This window comes from Melanotaenia boesemani, chromosome 20, assembly GCF_017639745.1.
Source record: "Melanotaenia boesemani isolate fMelBoe1 chromosome 20, fMelBoe1.pri, whole genome shotgun sequence".
NCBI lineage: Eukaryota > Metazoa > Chordata > Actinopteri > Atheriniformes > Melanotaeniidae > Melanotaenia > Melanotaenia boesemani.
The window spans coordinates 18,338,083-18,358,193 of record NC_055701.1 but is presented as its reverse complement, the minus strand read 5'-3'; the positions used below and the strand labels follow the sequence as shown (position 1 = coordinate 18,358,193).

Genomic DNA, 20,111 nt, shown 5'->3' with positions numbered 1-20,111 from the left:
CTTTAAATTGAGCAGATTCAACCAAATACCCAAACAAACCTCAATGTAGCCTAGAAGTCAGACTCCTGCTTGAAATTTGAATAAAAATAAAAAAACAAAAGACAGTGTAATGATTTTGCTTCAGGCAGAATAAATTCTCAGAAGTCTTCGTGGTTCTTGTGCAAGCCTCTGATTTCTTCAAGTTGTGCAGAGTGCCGACGCAAAGACCTCCTGCTTCTCTCGCTGTAAGCAGCAGGCGCAACCAGGGAAGAGGTAGAGGAGGTGAGGGCTAGTGGAGGGAGTAATGTGAGTCTCACTGATGCTTTCGAGGAAGAGGACGGGGGAGAAGAGCTGGGTGGATGAGGCAGAATCGCAGTGGCCCTGCATTTGGAAGGTGCAGCAGTTGATGCCTGAAGGTGAGAGTCTGATCGGTTCACTAAGGGAGGGAGAGGTGGGACCACTGTGACAGAGGGGAGGGTGTTCCTGCGGAGCTGCATGTAAGGGGACGGACATACTGGAAGCTTCATCTCTATTGTTGACCCTCCTGTTGTCAGAGTCGTCTTATGGACAGCAGAGCTCTGCTTTGCACGAGAGGAGCTCATCTCGGTAATCAAGGGAACCAACTGAGAAACCCTCAAAGAGAAATCCTTGCTGGAGCTGCTGTAATTCTCTCCTCCATACATATTATCCCTCCTTTGAGCCATGCCTTCCTTGCTCTCCTCATCCTTGGACTGCTGAAAATGTAGCTCCTCACCTTCATTCTCTTTTCCTCCTGCCTCCTTGCTCAAATCCTGCCAGTCTCCCTCTTCCTTCAGGCTCCTCTCCCTCATGCCTTCCTCATAAGCTCTGTTCAGGCAGGCCAGGTTGTGAATGGCTAGCCACGGTTCAGATGATACCCTCTTTCTGGGAGCTGAAATGCTACAGTGGCTCAGTGGACTCAGCTTACTGGAGGGATGTCTGCTGTCGCTTCTGCTCCTGTTGATGCTACTTCCATGTTTGCCTAATAGAAGTTAATGAGACAGTTTATGGGTCAAAATCCCACATGTGGCCCAGAGTCAGGCTAAACTAAATAATGCTATCTCTACGAGGAAACACATTCATTTTTCCCTCCAATGGGGATTTTGCATTCTGTTGCTCTTCAACATTTAACTTTGAGTTAACACTATGCCAAGAAGGAAAGACATCTTAAATGGATTTTGCTGTCCATCAATCTGGGAATGGTTATTATGTTTCTTTCCAAATAATGTAGAGTCCACCATTCTACTGTAAGAAAGATTATTCACAAGACAGTTAGCAAGATATTTGCCCATCTTTCCCGAAAGGACATTTGAACAAGTTCACCCACAGGTCAGTGTTCAGAAAAACTGGAAAATGTCCAAAGTCGGTCCTCGAAGGCCGCTGTCCTGCAGGTTTTCAATGTTTCCTGCTTCAACATACCTGACTCAAATATAATGGATCCAACAGCCAATTAAGTTTTGCACAATTACTCATTAATTTGAGTCAGGTGGTTTTGGAGCAGGGACACATCAAAAACCTGCAGGATTGTGGCCCTTGAGAACCGGAGCTGAACACTCCTGAGCTAGTATATTAAATGTTTTATGTTTCATTACAGTATGATTAGAAAATGACTGAACAAGCCTGGAATTTTTGGGTAAAAGAGAAAAACATGACCAGGTTTGTTGCATTTCAACATTTGATGATTTACAAATCATTAACTTCTGTTTTATTTACATTTTCACAGGATTCTAACTTTTTGGAATTGGGGTTGTGTATCAGCAAAAACCAGTTGTCAAGCATGGTGGTGGAAGGAGGGTTTATTTTGCTAACAGAGTTTTTAACTTCTCTGTCTACAAAATTATTATCGAGTCAAATTTGAGGCCATCTGTCTGACAGCTGAAGCTTGACAGAAACTGGGTCATGCAACAGGGCAGTGACCTCAAACACAGCAGCAAATCTACAACAGAATAGCTGAAAAAAAAAAAAAGAACCAGTCAAAATTCAAACCTCTGCTCAAATGAAAAGTTGCATTATGGTCTCAAGACATTTGTGCATAATCAAATGTTCTCAGCTAAAGAAACCCTGTAAAGAAGAGTGGGCCAAAGATGTGATAGACTTATAACATAATATAGAAAATACTTTGTTATTGCAGTTAAAAGTGACTCTGCAGGGTATTGGCTCATGGGGTACATATAGTTTTTCACACAATAAGTAACTAAATAGTGATATGTAAATATGTAAATCATCTTGCACACAATCTGACTGAATTCATGTGGTTTCGATCAGGAATGAATTAGAAAATGAATAATTTCAATCACAAGATTTTGCTGTTGTCAAACACTGATCTGCTATATGCAGGAGGGCTGCAGTGTCTGCTCACAAACACACTGATGGCGCAGATATCTGCATCATGGTGATGCACTTGCTTACAGTCATATTTCATAGACTGGTATTATGTGAAGTATTCAAGTAAAATTGGGCGTGGTATTTGTTATAACTGACTTTATCAAGTATACATCAGTGAACTAAAAAAATGCAAACAATAGTCAAGAAATCATTACTCACTTGCTCCTCTGAAATTGAAGATGTTCTCTCCCTCAGGTGAGTTTGGTGAGCCTGTCTTAAGGACAATATCAGATGGGGACATGCAGGACACTGGTGAGGTGTCTGGAGATGGGGGAACATTCAGGTAACGCCTGGTCACTAGGCCTCCATTTGCACTCATCTCTGTGGCAATAATGATGATGTCACGACCCCTGGCCTTGCAGGCATCCATTAATACCTGCGATGGATGAGCGCTGGTGAGGGATTAATCACATTCGACCACTCTGGCGGAGGCTGTAAGGAAGCCTCAAACTGATATAGCCAAGAGAAATGTTCGAAAATTACACACTTGTGTGACTCTTCTCATGATGAGGTTTGAGAAAGATTTTGTTTTTTTCCACATTTCAGACAAAGATAAAAATGCACACATTTCTTTTACATACAAATCCAGATATCATCCTAACTATAAGCAGTATCTATTCCAGTCTATTAGGCTTCTTTCCTTACATCCTGACTTACCTGAACTGTGGGGTGGTGCTGTGCATTGATGGCGTAGAGCAAAGCTGAGGCTCCAGAGTAATCCTCCATGGTCGGGTCGGCTCCTGCAGCCAGGAGGATGGATGCTACATGAAGCCCTGCTCGCTCCATGCAGGTGTACATCAGAGCAGTACGACCAGCTCGGTCTTGAATATTAGGATCTGCCTGATCATTATAGAAGATATTGATAGATTTGGACAGAAAATGAGCAACAATCCAAGTGTGAATAAGGAGTCAAGAGGTTCAAATGTGTGATCAAACATTTGAACTTCAGCATGAATATGTGTAATTCTTTTCATGGTATCTTAATAAAATCTCTTCTGGATAGGTTGTGTTTGTGTTCTGGCCCTTGAGAGAGGCTACACTGATTATGTTTGTTTCATAATGCACTTATGCTTAAGAGTGTGCTGTGTTTTGTTGCCAAGTGCCAAAATATTCAACAACCTTTTGGTAAGAGGACCTTGTTTATTATGCATTAAAAACATTCCTCTCTTAAGATAGCACAGATTTTTTTTTTTTTCCATTACAGAATGCATCCAAATCAATAAACTATTGAACTTGCATTCATTGTAAGGCAGGTTATATTTAAGTGCAGACATTCCCACCTGAATTGGGAAGTATTTGTTGCAATAGTCTGACCTTATTCTGCAGCAGGTATGTGAGGAGTTTCACAGTCTCAGGTCCAGCAGATTCACTTCTCAAGCCCTTGCAGGCAGCCAAAAGGGCCGTTTCTCCTCTGGGGTTGCAGCCGTTCACCTCAGCCCCACCTTCCACCAGCAAGCGGACAAGACGGAGCTTACCAGAGGAGGCTGCACTGATGAGCGGAGTGCAGTCTGACAGGGGATCCCCCATCTCATAGGGGATAAAGGATAGTCATAATGTAGTTTCACTTAAATTGATCATTTACTTAAAAAAAATACCTTTACTGCCTGCTGGCTATTTTAAGTTTCATCTCAAGTATCAATGAAAACACATTATATAAAAAAATGAGATGCCCAAGTCAAAAGTCAGTTTGAAATATACTTATTGATAGCTAATGTGGTTTTAGATGGTTAAAAATAAATGCGTGTATCAATTATAGTATTGGTGTAACAATAATACACATCTAAAGCACACATTAAATGTCACTCACCTTGATGCCCTTTTTCAGTGGTTATTTATCGAAGCCTCCTGTACAGAACATGAAACAGTCAGCATTAATTCATTCACACCTTCAGCAAAGAGAATTTTTAAAATTTACCTCAACTCTTAAAAAAATCTACTTTGGTTTTTGTATGACGTATCCGTGTGTAGCTGTCCTGCAGCAGACCGAAGAGCATGAAGTTAGCGTTTCATTCCACGACTACTCCATCTTGATTTGTCCTCTCCTTACCTGCTGGCTTGAGGGAAAGTTTGGCTCAGGGTGTGTGTTCAAAGTCAAAAATGATTTTCAGCCCAAAATGTCACCAGTTGCAAACACAGCAGTACAAAGAGCCAGAGGCCCTTTGATATGAGTCAGCTTTGAACAGCTCTCATCTGCCTTGTGACCACCATCTGCGTTCAAACGCAGGCAGGGAGAAACTGATGAAACACAAAATGCACCAACACACATAACTCACTGTAACTCATTTTGGCTTGAAAATTTGTTCTGCACTTATGCTGTCTGTTGTGTTTTTCTGGTTTTATTTCCTTTGTACCCTACAAAGCATTAAGTGGTTGTTATATTACATAAACACAATTGACTTGAATGGGAGAAGGGGAAGCAGACAGACTTAGAGTTTCTATCAGAGAACAAAAAAGCATTTTAGCAAACTCAAAACACCCAGTGTGAAGCTCAACAGCAATTAGCCAAGATAACAAAATCAGCAACCAGCACGGGCAGAAATCAGTCATTTCATGCAGTTTTTTTCACTTCAATCACATGGCAATCGTAAGTAGAGACTTCAGAGTCCAAAAAAGGTTAGAACATTAGATAGGTCCTCCCCTATGAGCATTTCAAGCAAAATTCAAGAAATGATTCACAGTATCTTTCCAGGAATAAGTGGCAGATCTATAAAAAGCTGAATGAGATGTGAGTCCATGATTCATCAGCCTAAAAAAGGGGGAAATGAGAGAGGCCTCATTCACTAATGGTTCAATTTACCTATAAATTAAAAAAAAAAGAAAAAGTATTACAGATTGAAATCTGGCTCAGCAAAGATATCATCTTATAGTTAAACTGCAATTAATGGTGACATTAATTGGTGTATATATATATAAAGATATTCCATGTAGTGAAAAACAAAACATTACAAAAGGTACTGCTTATCAAATGTACTTGATAAACTGATCATCAACAAATGTGAGCCCCGTAAGGAAGAAAGATGTAAGAAATTATTTTAGAGAAGCCATTGTTGCTGCCTAGACTATCTCCTAACAACTAACCATTCTACACTGAAAAAGATAATAGGTGGAAGCCATTCCAAACAGTTGGCAGTCGTCCTAGGAGTGGAGATCTCAACAAGTTCACCTAAAGGTTAGACCATGCATTGCTCAAAAAAACTGCAAAATACCCAAGAGCTACATTTCATATCCAACAGGCCTCAGTTAGCATATTAAATGTCAAAGTTCAAAACAGTACAATTAGAAAATAAAAACAAATATAAATTATTTGGAGGGTTAGCCAGGAGAAGGGATTTTTGTCTCTAAAAAGAAATAGCTGCATGGCTTAGGTTTGCTGAATCTGAAGGAGACTTGTGGAACAAAAAAGCTGAAAAAAAGTTCAAATAAACAACATAAATACAGTACGTTTAAAAACATACACATATCCTGGAATGTTAATTAATACTGTTTTAATAATGATAGATATAAAAATAAACATCAACTTTTCATGTAGACTTCTGCACCACAAACCTCGACCTGCCCCATTAATACAAAGGTGTAAATCCCCCGTTTCCCTTTCAAGAGAAACAGTATTAGCATTATGAGAGGGCAAACAGAAAAGTAGAAGTGGTTACGTAAGCCTTACGTCATGGTGTAATCACGTCCCTTGGCCAATAAAACCACCTCTGAGTTCATGCGTAATGACGTAATGCGATCTACTCCAGAATAGCGCGCGGTGGAGGGACAACAACACGGAGCCTTGGAGCTCTTTCTCTGGACCGTCTCGCCAATGTTTGTTTATTTATGCCGAATTTACTTGTTTCGAAATAAGCCAGACAGGGGGGAATTTGCGGCACAATGTCGGCGCTAAAGGAGAACCAGTGTTACGGACTGTCCAGCAGGAAACTGAGCCCCGGTGGTAACGTAACCGTTTTTCATGTAAAACTCACTGACAGCGCGGCAAGAGCCATTGGTACCTTTCAAAATAACAAGGTGGGTCTTTTTTGCTCTTTTTCCTCTTCAGGCAATCACTCAGTATGTGTAGTAACAGTTTGGTTTGTTTTTACACTTTGTCAGACGGGCTTTTCCTTAAAAAAGGAGTGATACGCAAGCGACGGCGGGTTGGTGCTTTGTATTTCGGCCGAAGTTCATCAATACCTTCCCCGCATGTTGTTTCCTTTAAGCCCCCTTGTTGCTATGAAATGGATATACACGTCGCATAATACATCACAGAAACACTCATCTATGGCATGAAGCCTCTAAGAAGCTGCTGGGCAAGTTCTTACAAGCTGCTGGCCAGTATTAGAAATTCTCATCAGTGTCGGAGTAGTCGAGGACAGAAGAAAGGGAAGGAGGAAAGGCTGTGTAGGGGGGTTGAAGGCCAGTAATAGGAGGGTATATTTGGATAGCATTTGAGAATGTGGTTTCTTATATATATATATATATATATATATATATATATATATATATATATATATATACTTAACAGTGACAGAATAGGAGCCAGTCTTTTCATACAGATCAACTAGTAAAATACCGATTTGAAGCCCATTAAGATAGACTCAAATTAAAACATTTGTCCCACTTAATTATACATGAATCAGACCCTGCAGGAAGTCTAACTAGAGAATAGTCATGCAAACTTCCTTGATTCTGTAATTACTCGTAATGCAGATGAGAATTTCCTCAGTGAAGACTGCAGTGAGACTTTTTTTTTTTTGATGATGAAAGGTGAAAACCACATTTGTCCCTGTCATGTTTGTTGCCATAGTGTAATACTGCTATGATGACAGACAGAGAGGGGGGGAAAACACCTGACACAAAGCAGAGTCAACATGCACAAAGTATTGTTTCTGTTTATTTAGTCTGTGTTGCTGCTCAGATCATAGTCTATTCACAGATACAGAAAAAAAAACCTCCAAATGTAGAGGGGTCAGACTCTGCACCGCCTGCCACATCACAGTGCATTCATCAACAGGTGGACTTACAAATCCTCTCCATGAAAAGGTCACTTTATAGTCTAGTCATCACATACTTTCCATTCGTGCTCTAGACGTGTAGCTTTGCCCTGTTTGCATTTTCCTGCAGGCTAATTCACCCCCTGTGTTAGCTAACAGCCTTGTATTTTACTGTTTCAAAGAGCTCCTATGTGACAAGCTGCTGTATTTGAACAGCGTAATGACCTTAGCCAGAGCTGTCTTAAAGATCAAAGTGAATTTATTCAAAGAGCATGTGATGCACAGGCCTCAGGAGAGGCTAGTTACAGCTGTTACCATGGAACTGGACCAAAGAAGGATGGGGGGTTACTCAGTTCATTAGGAAAAATAGAAATCCTGGTGTGGTTACAAGATAAACTCTTAAACAGGATAACACACTGATTTAAGAATCTGAACTTTAAAGTTTATAATCACAGTCAAAACACCAATCAGATTTTTAAAGCATATTACACTGTCTAATCCAAAGCAACCCAAAGCCTTGTTCTTATTTGGTTCTAACATGCTTCCTTGACATCTGTATGATTGTGTGTTCTTACCTGGTGGGTTTGTGCACGCATCATAAGTGACCCATTTGTTATCTGATCTCAGTTACCCACTCTGTATGCAAAGGAAACCCGTAGCCTACATTACAGACAGCTGTCAGTTGAGCAACACAAACAGAACATAAGCAGGTCTGCTGATATGACATTGACAAGTTTCAGGTTCTCCTAAGTTGCATTTATGGTTGTTACAAGGGAAGGAAACTTGAATGAGTAATTGTAATCTTGCAGAGCTCAGTGAACATGCTTATGTTAAACTATTCAACCACAACAAGACTTTAAAAAATCAAGTCAAACTTGTTAGTCTAACTCTGAAATGAAATTTAAACTTAAAAGCCAGACTAACACATTAACACACCCAGGTTAGAGATTAAATGACTCCTGCCTGTATTTATCAGCATTGTTAGATCATCAGCTGTTTACTACACACCTTCACTGTGCTCACAGTTGTTGTGTATTGGTACACATACACCATACTGTTGGAAGAGATAGTTGTGTTTTGATTGGTGACAAACTTTTTACCATACAGAGACCACATTAAATGCAATCAGTGCCAACAACAATGAAAAATGACACAATTTGGGCAACTCTTCCACACACCTGATAATCTATTGATTGATATTTTGCTAACAAAAATAGCCTATCTCATAAAAAAAAGTCCCCTGACTAGGGCTGTCAGATGATTAAAATTTTTAATCAGATCATATACAGCTTAGAAATTAATTGGTCATGATTAATCACCATTCGCAACTATGCCAGAAATATACCAGTTTTTACTATATTGTATCAATAGAAAGCGCAAGCTAATGCTCACTTTCTTTGCATTTTTAGATTAAATGATCACTTCAGTTGTAATACTCAGTTCAATATTACATAAAATCAAGTACTTAAAAAATATATATCTCATTTGTGCCAACCTTTTCCTAGTCAGTGTCTTCTCCTGGCCCCACATCAAAACTTTTCTAGACCCGCCACTGCATAGCTAAAGTATAAATCCTTTCTACCACCTGTCAACTACTATGTTAGAGAAGGGTCCTGCTCTGATTTGTCTGATTTGTATCTCAGAACCTGTTCATAATTTCTCTCTTCACATTCTTGGCCCATAAATGATCAGACTTGTGTTTCCAACATCTGCACAGCACCAGTGATTTATAGAAGACGTCTCCTTGCTTCACTAGATATCTGAACCTGATCTGTCTTCATAGATGCGTACATGGCTGTCTGATGATTAGTAGATTTTTTTTTTACAGCTGTTTCACTAGCAAACCTCATTAATATCTAATCGAAATAGACCGCTATTATCATCATTTTTCATTCTTCAGCTTCACGTGACAGTGACATGGGTCTGATTAACATGTAGCTTAGTACTTTTGCTAGCTCGTCCAAAAACAATACTGGTAAAGATGTGCCAGTGTAAAACCATGAACTGCTAGTTTCCTCCTTTTCAACGATCAACAAACGCAATAAAAGAGATGGTGCTAGTGACAGAAACGCCGATCAGCTGATCGCAGACGGCCGTCATGATTCATAACAGGAGAGGGAGGGGTAGAGGAGGCGGCTGCCGTGCTGGACAGACAGAGACAACTAGAACAGTAATGTTTCTGCAAAACTACGTGAAGTTTTTTTTGTATTTTTTTTTTAAATGCAGAAGAAGTGCAAGTGTTAAAACATCCTTATCCCCCACCGGTGTGAAGCCCTTAAATCCATCCATAGAGGGAGCCAGCTCACCTTTAGACACCTCTATGTCTCGCTGTCATAAACGACGGATGCTGCGCCTTCGTTAAATGTGTTAAAACTTTTATTTCAATTAATTACATAAATTAGTTACCGCCATTAACATGTTATTTAGAAAATGTTTTCTTAAAACCAAACAAAACATTTTAGTGGTAACACTGCTGCAAGTGTGGAGACAGGTCAGGTACCTAAGTGTGTCCGGATGTGTTCTCTCCAGACTGTTAAACCATCGTGGATAAATGTGGCTGAGCAATCTAAAGGTGCTTTAACACCTGCATTCAGTGCCGTCCCCTGTCCCAGGATGCATGCTAGCACCATGTCTGAACAGTCCCCTACTAATAGACGACAAAGGCTGTCAAGCAGATAGTAATGCATTGTAAATAATGAGGCCTTCAGCATTCACATGATGCTTTTTCTTTTTCTCAGATTCCCTTATGTTCTTTATTCTCACACTCGTATTGTACTGATGTGGTGGATAGCAACAAACTTGTTCATAACCCCCATTTTTTTCTTCTTACTTCAGGGCTGGTCCTCCCATCCTACCATCCATTTTGATGGAAATCAAGGGGTAAGAAGAACTTGCCTTACTGCTGAAATACAGTAATTTATTCACTTTATTCATACATGTTGTACATTTAAAATATGTTAAGTCTCTGTCTGAATGTATCTTTGTTCTTTTTTCCCCTTTCTTTTATTCCAGAGAATCACTATCCCCTGCTCGGAGAATAAAGGTGAAGTGAGGATATTCACCTTTGGCGTGACTGATGTTTCCCGCGACAATCCACATGGCAGCTTTGACTGCGTCAAACAGCTCAGCACGGGGTAAAACACAACACAGTATCATAAAGCACAATTCTTAGTTTGTTAGTTTAGGTTTTTCATATCAAAGATGCCCCTAGTGTTAAAAATAATAAATGTAAAAGAAGAATGAAAAATGCTTATGAGGCCTGTATGCAGGTTGTTCCAGTAATTTCACTATCTGATGCATATATAGTTTATATTAAATTAACTGGCTGTCTGTTTGATAATGCAGAAGGTTTGTGACTGCACAGGCCGTGGACAGACAAGAAGCGATTTAATGTCAAGAGATGGGAAAAGTTTAGGAATAATTATTAAAATCTTCCTACACAGTTACACAAGCAGCAACTTTTTAAAGCTGTACCAAAACTTTCTTTTCACTAGAGAGTAAAACAGTGCATCTGATGCAAGTGAACAAGTAGATGGTGAAAACTGCTTTTCATTAGTAATATGTTAAGAATGAGTCTTGAAAGCTTTGTCAGATCTCTGTCTGTACTGGCTGTCCTTCCTCCTCTCAGTGCTGCTGAGGAGCTGTCATGTCTCGGGGTGATTCAGAAGAAGATGACAGTCAACGCTACGGATGACTCGTACGATAAGGCTCGTCAGAGCATGGCCCAAGCTGAGGAAGAGACGCGCAGTCGAGCAGCCATTGTCATAAAAAATGGAGGGCGTTACCAGGGTAAGAAGTATAGAAAACAATCACATGTGCAGTTATACAACAAAATAACTCCAGCTAGGAGAAAATTCTGGCCTGAAGACAAGTTTGTTCTGTGCTGATAATATCCAGAAACACAGTCAGCCATGTTGCATTGGTTGCCTTGACAACATGTGTAGTAACCAGTGACATTATAAAGGTCTGCTTTGTTTTTCCCTGCAGGTTTTTTTTTATGCTTCTAGCTCTTGGTAAACTTTCTTTACAGCACACATGCATGTGCACACACACACACACATTATCTGTTGTTGTGTTATAGTAGTTATAAACATAAACCAAGCTTCCACTGTGTTTTGGAGACTCACCAACTATACATGCAAATTATACCAGTTTTTTTTCTTTTTATCACCACTGCTTTTGCATATTCAGCCACCAAACTACTTTCCTCTAAACAGATATGAAAGTCACCTAAGTGAATGCACATACGGCACATAGACACACATTAGTCTTGTTACACATTTGAGTTTTGATGAGTCTGTCAGTTGAGAGGAAGTCTAGGGAAAAAAACTGCATCACCGACGACAGGCTTGTGCAATTTTGTGGTTATTTCCTAAATTAGATAGCTGTCTTTGCTCACTGAGCTCTGTGTGTGCATGTGTATCTTTCTAACCTGACTGTGGGTTTCTGATGGGGTGAAATGAGGTGTTCCTTTTCTGTTACAAAAGTAAATCCTCTTCTCCTTTGCCTGGTTTCACCTGAAAAGACAATGGTTAATATATAAATATATATATATATATATATATATATATATATATATATATATATATATATATATATATATATATATATATATATATATATATATATATATTTACAATATAGCCATTAAGCAGGGAGTAACAAGAAAACTAAGGACTATTGTACAGAGTTAACTTTGATTGAAACCTCATTAAAGCCTCTGTAAACCTCCTTGAGAAGGTGTTTTTTGAGAAAGGACTGTCTTTGACATGAGATCTTTTGCTCCCTTGCAGGTAAGAAAGTAACTGTGCGACCTCCAGCCCCTGCTCTGGCTAAACTGACCAAACCCAAACAGTCATCCCACTCCCTTCTCAGCAACATAAAGAGGGGTCTCGGCATGTCAAAGCCAAAGAAGGGTCCTTGTCCATCAAACAGGAAGAGTGTGGATGAAGTGCAAACAAGGCCTGTCAAGGAGAGAGTAATGCACCTGCTGGCTTTGAGGCCATACAGAAGGCCTGAGCTGATCCTAAGGCTGCAGAGAGATGGACTGACGGAAGAAAATAAAGATATGTTGGATTCTTTATTGATGGAGGTAAAAAAAATCCCAATTATTTATTTTTATTATTTTGTATTGTAGATTTGTACAGCTGATTACTCTCAGGAATTTTTCCACCAGTACACAGAATACAACACAGTTTGGGGATCCTGCTCCATTTGAAAGATTAAGAAACATTGATGAATGAAATTAGATGACTCCAGTCTTTTGTGTTTGTCTACAGGTTGGCCAGTTCAGCGATAGAGACAGCACATTTGTTCTAAAGGACGGTCTGTATAAGGAGCTGCAGAAGGACTGGCCAGGCTACACCTCCGGGGATCAGCAGCTTCTTAAACGTATTCTTGTCAGGTAACCAATTAAGTGTACCTACAGCTATTTTCATGTTGTGAATATTTCTATGGCTTGTCATAAGTTATTTGGTGAACTTTCTTTCTTTCTTACCTTGTCTCATACCTTAAGTTGTGTTGGCAACCTTTATTGTCACCCTACAGATATACACCAAAAATCATATGCAGCTCCTTGTGGTAAGAAAAAAGTGTGAACTAAAGCCAATAAAAAACATAAAAAAACAGAAGATATAAATTAATAATTAAAGGCGGCAAGAAAAAAAAAAAGCAGAAACGATAGCAGCAAAATGATTGTTTGTGGCTCTTCTCAGGCACCTGGCTCTGTACATGTTAGTGAGAAAAGCTTTGTTCTTATAATGTCCTGCATGGCTTTTATGATTCCCTCTAACAAAGGCATTCCCGAAAAGCATAATCAAATGTTGCGATGGAACTGACGCTTACAAGGATTGCCTTTTGTAAAAGAGAAAGTTCAGTTCATAACTTTCAGTTCATAAATTAGCATGACTTCGGATTACAGACCATGTCAAATTAAATAAGACTTTACTGCAACACTTAACAAGGATTACTCAAACATTTCTTAAAAAACAACTTTTGTGATTCTGAATTTATTCACAAATCTTTCACAATTAAATAATCTATTTTCTAAATGTTACCTGATAAAGGCAATGTTGACAGAAACCAAAAGAAGGAACTTGGAAGTGGAAGTGAAGTGGCCAGACTGTTTACAGCTTCTGCATGTGATGGCTGAGTGAGAAAAAAAATATTCAAATATGTTGGAAATATAGCAAACATCAGAAACCACACTACATGTTTACAGCTATGCTGTAAATGCTTATTTTGTAGTTGCTGTCAACCAGAGGTAATTACAAAGCTTCCTCAAAACTTGGAGAAGGAGAAGCAAATTAGAAACTATTTAAACTTTTATTATTATTGCATTCATATTTAGTCTTGGAATCTGTACATATGTGGAATGTTGCACACTTAAAACGTCCTATCTCAATATTTTGTTTACAGTGATCTCCCACACTCTACAATGAAACCACAATAAAAGTCATTAAATCATTTAAAAAGAACCAAACATAACAGGTAGTATAGCTCTAACATAGACTATGTGTAAAGTTGACACAGAGGCTTAATTACACCAAAACTATTTTCTTTATATTTATTTATATAGCGCATTAAAAACAACTTCAGGTGACCAAAGTGCTTCACAAAACCAACTGTAGTCACTATATAAAAATAAAATAAAGAGAAAATAAATAAACACAGTGAAATAAAAATCACACTATCAAGTCAAGGTAAACTCCTATTTTTCTAGCATTTGAAGGTTGGGGAGAAGAAGTGGGTTTTCAGACTGAACTTAAACTGACCTAAAGACTGGGAGGACCTGACAGACAGAGGGAGGATCTTCCACAGTCTGGGCGCTGCCACAAAGAAGGCTGGTTTGCAGCCTGGTTTTACATCACCGATGATTGACAGATAGCCTGTCATTGCTCATAGCACATAACAGGAGTTTGTTCATTTCTGTTAGGGATTGAGGATATGCTAACATTTATATTGATTTACTATAAATGTGCAACTACAGGTTAAAAAAAGGCAAGGAAAGATGCAAGGTGACACATTGATAATTGTATAACAGTTGCATCACATTCTTCTTATTTGCTATCAAATTGTGAAGTAACTGAGATATCTAGCCCTAGTTCTGACATGCAAGTGACTGTTTTTGAGACAAAATGCCTTTAGGGTGTTTTTGTTACACTTAAAGGCATTAAACAATCTAATCTGATAGGTTTAAGTTCGACCACAGTTAAGAAAAATAGCCAACAATTGCAAACAAATGTGCAAAACTCTCTTTTATTTTAATATATGTAATAGATATAGCTAATGTTCTGATGGAAAGAGCCCTTTATATTCCCTATACTTTGTTTCAAGTTTCATATTTTCCCATCAGTCTACAATATTTTCTGCAAAAAATATAGAAGGAAAAAAACCTTGAAAATCCCATTTACATGTACATCAGAGTGAAATCCAAGCTGAATTATCTTTAGACATGCACAAGACTGTGTTGAAGCATAGATGTGTGGTGCAGATGTACATTTCTGCAGCTTTTAGTGCTGATAAATGGCACAGCAGCCTCCATTGTTCAGAAGCCCTGCCGGTATAAAGTACTTTGGTCAGACAAGAAACTATGTAATCAATGGTCACTAAGCTACTATGAGATCAAGAATTCCTTTGTGGTGATGGTATAACTGTATAGAAGAACTACCATTGATGCAGTATGACAGAGTGGTTAAATAAAAGCATTTTTTTCACTGAAAGGCTCATCTGTGCTGATACAATTCTCAGTAGCATGTATAGAGATAGCCAGTCACTTTCAACATGGTGATGGCAGCATCATTCTGCAGGGATTCAGTTTTTTTCCCACACTAGTGGTGTTGGGAGTCTAGTAAGGGAAAATAAAAAGGGACATATGGCTACAGGAAGGGTAAAGGGCAACTTTCAGTGTATTCCTGTGAGAGTGCTCAGGATTTTGGGTTGGGGTGAAGGTTTAAGCTTCAAGACAAACCGTAAAAGTCGTGGGGTGACCCAGCCAGTGTCTGCATCTGAACCCAGGAGAGGGAGCATATTTAGATGGGACTTGATGAGGTTTTATGCAGCCCGTCTGACCTGGTAGAGCAACAGATGGTGAAACCTAAGCTTGTGAAGCTCACTGTGACACAAGTGCTGTAAAATCTATTCACTGCTTTGAGGCATTTGATCCAGCCTATAGAGCAATATCTGTTGGCTTCACATGTGTGATTCATTTGACTGGGAAGCACTGACATGGCTTCATTTCTTCATCACTGTCACGTGTCTCATCTTTGACTCCGTGGTTAGTAAAGGATGTTCTCTACACCGTGTTTCTGTTTTCTTCTGTTGTCCATGTAAATTATGAAAGGCTGTTAAGGTGCAACTTAAATCAAAGTGATCTGTAATAACAGAGGCTTTTGCAGCTTTCAGTGTTTTTAAACAGAAAAAGTAGAAGGCAAAAAGTGCTTATGCAACTGTGATAGGGATTGTTACCGTATTTATAAAATTGTAAGGGACTGAAACTCCTTTAAAAGCATTAAGAAATGGAAGCCCAACCTTTAAAAATCCCAGTAAAGCAGCTCAACTTGGTTGATGTGGTCACATGACTTTTGGCAAGCTGTAGCAACATATCGAAACAGTGCTCAAGTCAAGCTAATGCTGTTCTACTTGTTATTCATGTTTTTTTTTCTTACACATTTCCAACATCTGCATGTGTTCATGTGGAGGGATATTATACTGAGCAGTAATGCAAGAAAAAACATAAGATACGGGTCTCTGAGAAAGTTTAAGCTGTGGCTAATGTACAGTGCTTTATCTGCAGGAGACTGTTTCAACCACAACATAACCTCCTCACCGTCCCTGAGGCCCAGGTCAGCCCACTTCGAGAAACTCCCAACTCCTCACCAGCACACCGTCCAAAACACTCCCTACCTGAGGAATACACTGACCCTCTGGCCAGCAAGAAGCCCAGGATATCCCACTTGTCAAGCCGAACAGCCAGTGACAAGTTGAGACAGAAGCCATTTAAACAAGCAGCTCATAAAGACACAGAAGTGAGATCAGATGGACAAAGAAACTGTCTCGATCCAAAAAAGCTTTTTGAATCCCTGTCAGAAGTTTGTCAGCAGGAAGCAGATGTGGCCAAAAGATTACAGCCAAGTGATGCAGCTCAAGTTGTACCTAAAGACCCAGAAGACGACTGTAAACCTAACTCCGATTGTCCCCCATCCCCTCTGGTTGTACCCAGTCTGAGTAGACGAACAACCAAAAGAAGGAAGAGCAAACACAAACACAGAGAGCATGTGAGAAAACATTTTTTTATTTGTTTTATGGTTCTCTACAACTTTCCTTTTTTATGTGATGCATTGATGATCTGGATTTGGGTTTTCGTTCTTCAAGGAAAAGGATGGATGGAGAGACAGGAAAGAAAGGAGAAAAGATTTGAGTTCAGAAGATGCAGACAAAGTCTCCCTGAACTGCACAGGTGAGGTCCAGTTGTTGACTTGTAACCTTTATTTTTATTTTTTATTTTTAACTGACTGACATCCCTCTTTCTTTCAGAGCCGAGTGAAAGTTTATTTGACTCTAATGTGTCTCAGGTGGACACTGACACAAAGGATTATTTATCGTAAGTCGTGGTCATTCTATTTATATGGTTAGAATTTAGCTTGAGGATTTTTAGAGGTAATATAAGGTTGGGGTTGTTAAGTTGTTATATGGGGCTGGAGAATATATTATGTCAGTAGTGGAATCTACGAAGTACGGATAATAATTAAAAAGTTTTCCTTTGCTTTCTATGCACAGGAAGTACACGGCGATTTGCAGCCCCACCCAGAGACAGAGTTACAAGCAGGATTTCAACAAGGAGTACACAGAGTACAGAGATTTACATGCTCGCATCGACTGCATGACACGACAGTTCATGGAGCTGGATACGCAACTCAAACAACTTCACCACGATTCACATAAATACAAGGTAGACAACAGAATACCCATGTTTGTTTCCTCACTGGTTGAGCCTATCTGAAAATATGGACAAAATTCACCTTTCACAAAATCCATTCCACTTTTCTGGCTCATTTAAAAAAACAAAACAAAAGAAGTAAGGCTGTTTCAAAAACATTCAGCTATGTGTTCATTTTTAAAAAGACACAATTGAGATTTGCTCTTATCTTGGAACTTGTATATTTATTTTTTTTTGTTTTACTTCTAGTAGATAGATATATTTATCATTTTGTTATTTTGAGTAAAAATGGACTCATACGTGATTTTAGAGTCTCATCCCAGAGTATGAATAAAAATATTATCTCAAAAGCAATGTGTCATATTGCAAAAAATGGCTTGAACTAATGAGTAGTAGTCTGCAGACCCTTTTCGCGGCAGACATCTTGACTTGAAATGATAGAAGCAGAGCTGTAGTGGTGAGGCCTCGATTCCTCATAATAAGTTGTGCTTTTGTTTATGCTTTACAGCTAACCAATAGTGGAATACAGCCTTTATTAATATACTTGAGCTTATCAACATATACTGAATTATTTGTTCATGCATAAAAAGCAATATTGTCATGTTGTATATAATCTATCCCTCTTGTCAGTATTAATATGCAGGATCCCTGTATGCAGAAAACAGCCTTGGTGCTAGTGAAATCCTTATAATATCGTTTGTACATAAACAAATCCAGTCAGCAGCAGCTTAAAATTGCTGCTGTTGAAGCTTAATTGTTAGTGCTGGATATTTGCTTCATCTGCTTCATATAAACGACTATTTTTTATATTGGAGTAATGTTTACATTTTTTTCTATATTGTGTTTAATCGCTTTATTTGTCATTTTTAAAGGATTATAAAACATAATTATATTGTGTTTTCTTTGGCAGACGGTTCACAATAAAATTCTTCAAGAGTACTGCAAGATTAAAAAGGTAACTTTCTTAAAGCTTTCTCTTCCAAAACTGTTGAATTTGACAACACCACCACTCTTTTTTGCTGCTATATAATTAAAATATTGCTTGTTTGTCCCATTAGTCCAACCCTAACTACAATCAGGACAAAGTACGGTGTGAATATCTACACAACAAACTGGCTCACATCAAGAAGCTCATATCGGACTTTGACCAGCAACAGCTCACTGGGAACCACTGCGGTCCCAAATTAAGGGACCTGGTTTGATTTGAGTATTAGGAACGCCCTGAAGCAAAGTAGCTTCCTGCTGAGCTCAGTGCCATCAACTTCATGACTAAATGTAGTCTCAAAATACCTGCTGAAGTACCAGTGAGGGTTTGTAGTCATTTATGAAACTGAGTGACCGTGTGTTGAGATGAAGGGAAGCTGCCCTTCAATTCGAGACCTAATCTGAGATGATGAGAAGTAATTTTTTTTTTCAGGCTGGTTTTTACTAAAGGGCTGATACTACAGAAACATACTGCTACTTGCACCAGGAATAACTATAGTTCTGCAAAAGCTCTTACAACTTGAAACAGATGTGGAGATGAGGTGCTATGCCTGAAAGCATTTGTAGATTATCATCCCACATTGTAGTTTTTTTTAGTGAAGTAAATCAGTTTGCTTGTCTTCTGTTTGCCATGTCAGTGTTTATGTTTTGAGCTGAAAGCATGAGAAAAGCTGCACGCTGTACATATTCACAAAGACCATATGAATAGCAAACAAGGGTTTCTTCTGACGGCAGCTTAGATGAAAATGTGTCCTGAGAAGACATCTGTATTTAAGTATTTGAGTTTTGTAAAATTATCAGTTTTGTTGACCATCTGTTAACCTGAGTATTTCCAGTTCCTCAATCTGCACTGGGTTCATAGTATTTCACTGGTATTATCCTTCTGATGGGTTTCCTGGATCACAGTTGACTGTTATGATAAACACGTTACCTTTAAGTGTATTCAGGGAATGTAAAATATGAGCCTCAGTAAAAGTGTGAATTGAAACCTGTTTTATATTCCAGAAGAACAAATTTCTAGTCATTGTCACTGTAGGCTGGATCTGTTAAAAAAGAAACCAAAAGAAAAGAAAAAAAACATGCATGTGTTGTATGTTACAGAATGCATGATAAATAAATCAAGATTGTGGTTGAGTTTCAAATAAATTCATTTATATTGATTTTGTGTTATTTTCCTTATTTTATAGCATTTCTTTTTTTACAGTCAGTAATGATGGACTGAACTGAGTGATGCTAACATTTACATGGTCATATTTAAGTTGATTTTATATCACATAACTGATTATCATCTGATCACCTTCCTACTTAAGCTGTAACAGATGTGGTCTTGGTTTTTAAAGAGCTATTTTTTAAAAACTGACCTTTTCAGTTGAGCATACTTACTCTCAAATATAAATCTTACTAGATGCATGTGTAGATTAAGTATATAACGTGAGGCATTTAAGTGTATGATGCTTAAATGTCTAATGATCATCAAAATTCAGATGGTGAAATTGTATCACATCACACTGATTTGCCACAAACTTAAAGGAATATTTTGACCTCTTCATGTATTTCAGTTTCTATTTGCTGGAGGGTTTGCTCTGTGCTTCTTAAATTAGAACAAACCTCAAGGTCTTTTTTTGGACCTAAGTTAGGAGATATTGTTGTCCAGGTCATATTTTTAACTTTTTTTTTCTTTTAGAAACTCTTGTGTGAGTCATGTCATGCTGGGATATTCCTCAAAGCTTCTGGAAACTGGGAGTCAACTCGTCAGCTCATATTTTGGGCAAACTTTCAATTAAGTGGTGCTTTCTTTCAAAGGAATTTCCCCAGCACTGTGCACTCATTATGGT

General features: G+C 38.6%; 2 protein-coding genes across 5 annotated transcripts; one reads left to right on the top strand and one right to left on the bottom strand.

Moving 5' to 3' along the window:
• Positions 1 to 26: 26 nt before the first annotated feature.
• On the bottom strand, positions 27 to 3,893 carry LOC121630749 (ankyrin repeat domain-containing protein 34B-like). Of its 4 annotated transcripts, XM_041971206.1 has the most exons (5): positions 3,697 to 3,893; positions 3,040 to 3,222; positions 2,542 to 2,774; positions 756 to 979; positions 27 to 725 (listed from the first exon to the last, which is right to left on the bottom strand). In XM_041971206.1, the coding sequence occupies exons 2-5, from the start codon at positions 3,063 to 3,065 to the stop codon at positions 138 to 140; spliced, it is 1,071 nt and encodes a 356-aa protein (XP_041827140.1). In that variant the 5' UTR covers positions 3,066 to 3,222; positions 3,697 to 3,893; the 3' UTR covers positions 27 to 137. The 4 variants fall into 4 exon arrangements, with proteins under 4 accessions (XP_041827140.1, XP_041827141.1, XP_041827138.1 ...); XM_041971207.1 differs by having other exon boundaries at positions 27 to 979; positions 2,542 to 2,832; XM_041971204.1 differs by having other exon boundaries at positions 27 to 979.
• A 2,221-nt stretch (positions 3,894 to 6,114) lies between these two features.
• Positions 6,115 to 19,427, top strand: LOC121630741 (RNA polymerase II elongation factor ELL-like). The gene is made up of 12 exons (XM_041971189.1): positions 6,115 to 6,390; positions 10,191 to 10,235; positions 10,368 to 10,489; positions 10,984 to 11,144; positions 12,149 to 12,447; positions 12,635 to 12,759; positions 16,150 to 16,630; positions 16,728 to 16,812; positions 16,890 to 16,956; positions 17,133 to 17,304; positions 18,203 to 18,247; positions 18,351 to 19,427. The coding sequence occupies exons 1-12, from the start codon at positions 6,256 to 6,258 to the stop codon at positions 18,492 to 18,494; spliced, it is 1,881 nt and encodes a 626-aa protein (XP_041827123.1). The 5' UTR covers positions 6,115 to 6,255; the 3' UTR covers positions 18,495 to 19,427.
• The last annotated feature ends 684 nt before the right edge of the window (positions 19,428 to 20,111 follow it).

What these genes read in the sequence shown, in the direction of transcription:
- LOC121630741 (XM_041971189.1), top strand. Translation starts at nt 6,256, where the DNA reads ATGTCGGCGCTAAAGGAGAACCAGTGTTACGGACTGTCCAGCAGGAAA. An exon ending in ATTTTGATGGAAATCAAGGG is followed by an intron (nt 10,236 to 10,367) that starts GTAAGAAGAACT and finishes CTTTTATTCCAG; the next exon opens with AGAATCACTATCCCCTGCTC. An exon ending in AAATGGAGGGCGTTACCAGG is followed by an intron (nt 11,145 to 12,148) that starts GTAAGAAGTATA and finishes GCTCCCTTGCAG; the next exon opens with GTAAGAAAGTAACTGTGCGA.
- LOC121630749 (XM_041971204.1), bottom strand. Translation starts at nt 3,065, where the DNA reads ATGCACAGCACCACCCCACAGTTCAG. An exon ending in AGCACCACCCCACAGTTCAG is followed by an intron (nt 2,775 to 3,039) that starts GTAAGTCAGGAT and finishes ATCCCTCACCAG; the next exon opens with CGCTCATCCATCGCAGGTAT. An exon ending in CTTCAATTTCAGAGGAGCAA is followed by an intron (nt 980 to 2,541) that starts GTGAGTAATGAT and finishes AACTTCTATTAG; the next exon opens with GCAAACATGGAAGTAGCATC.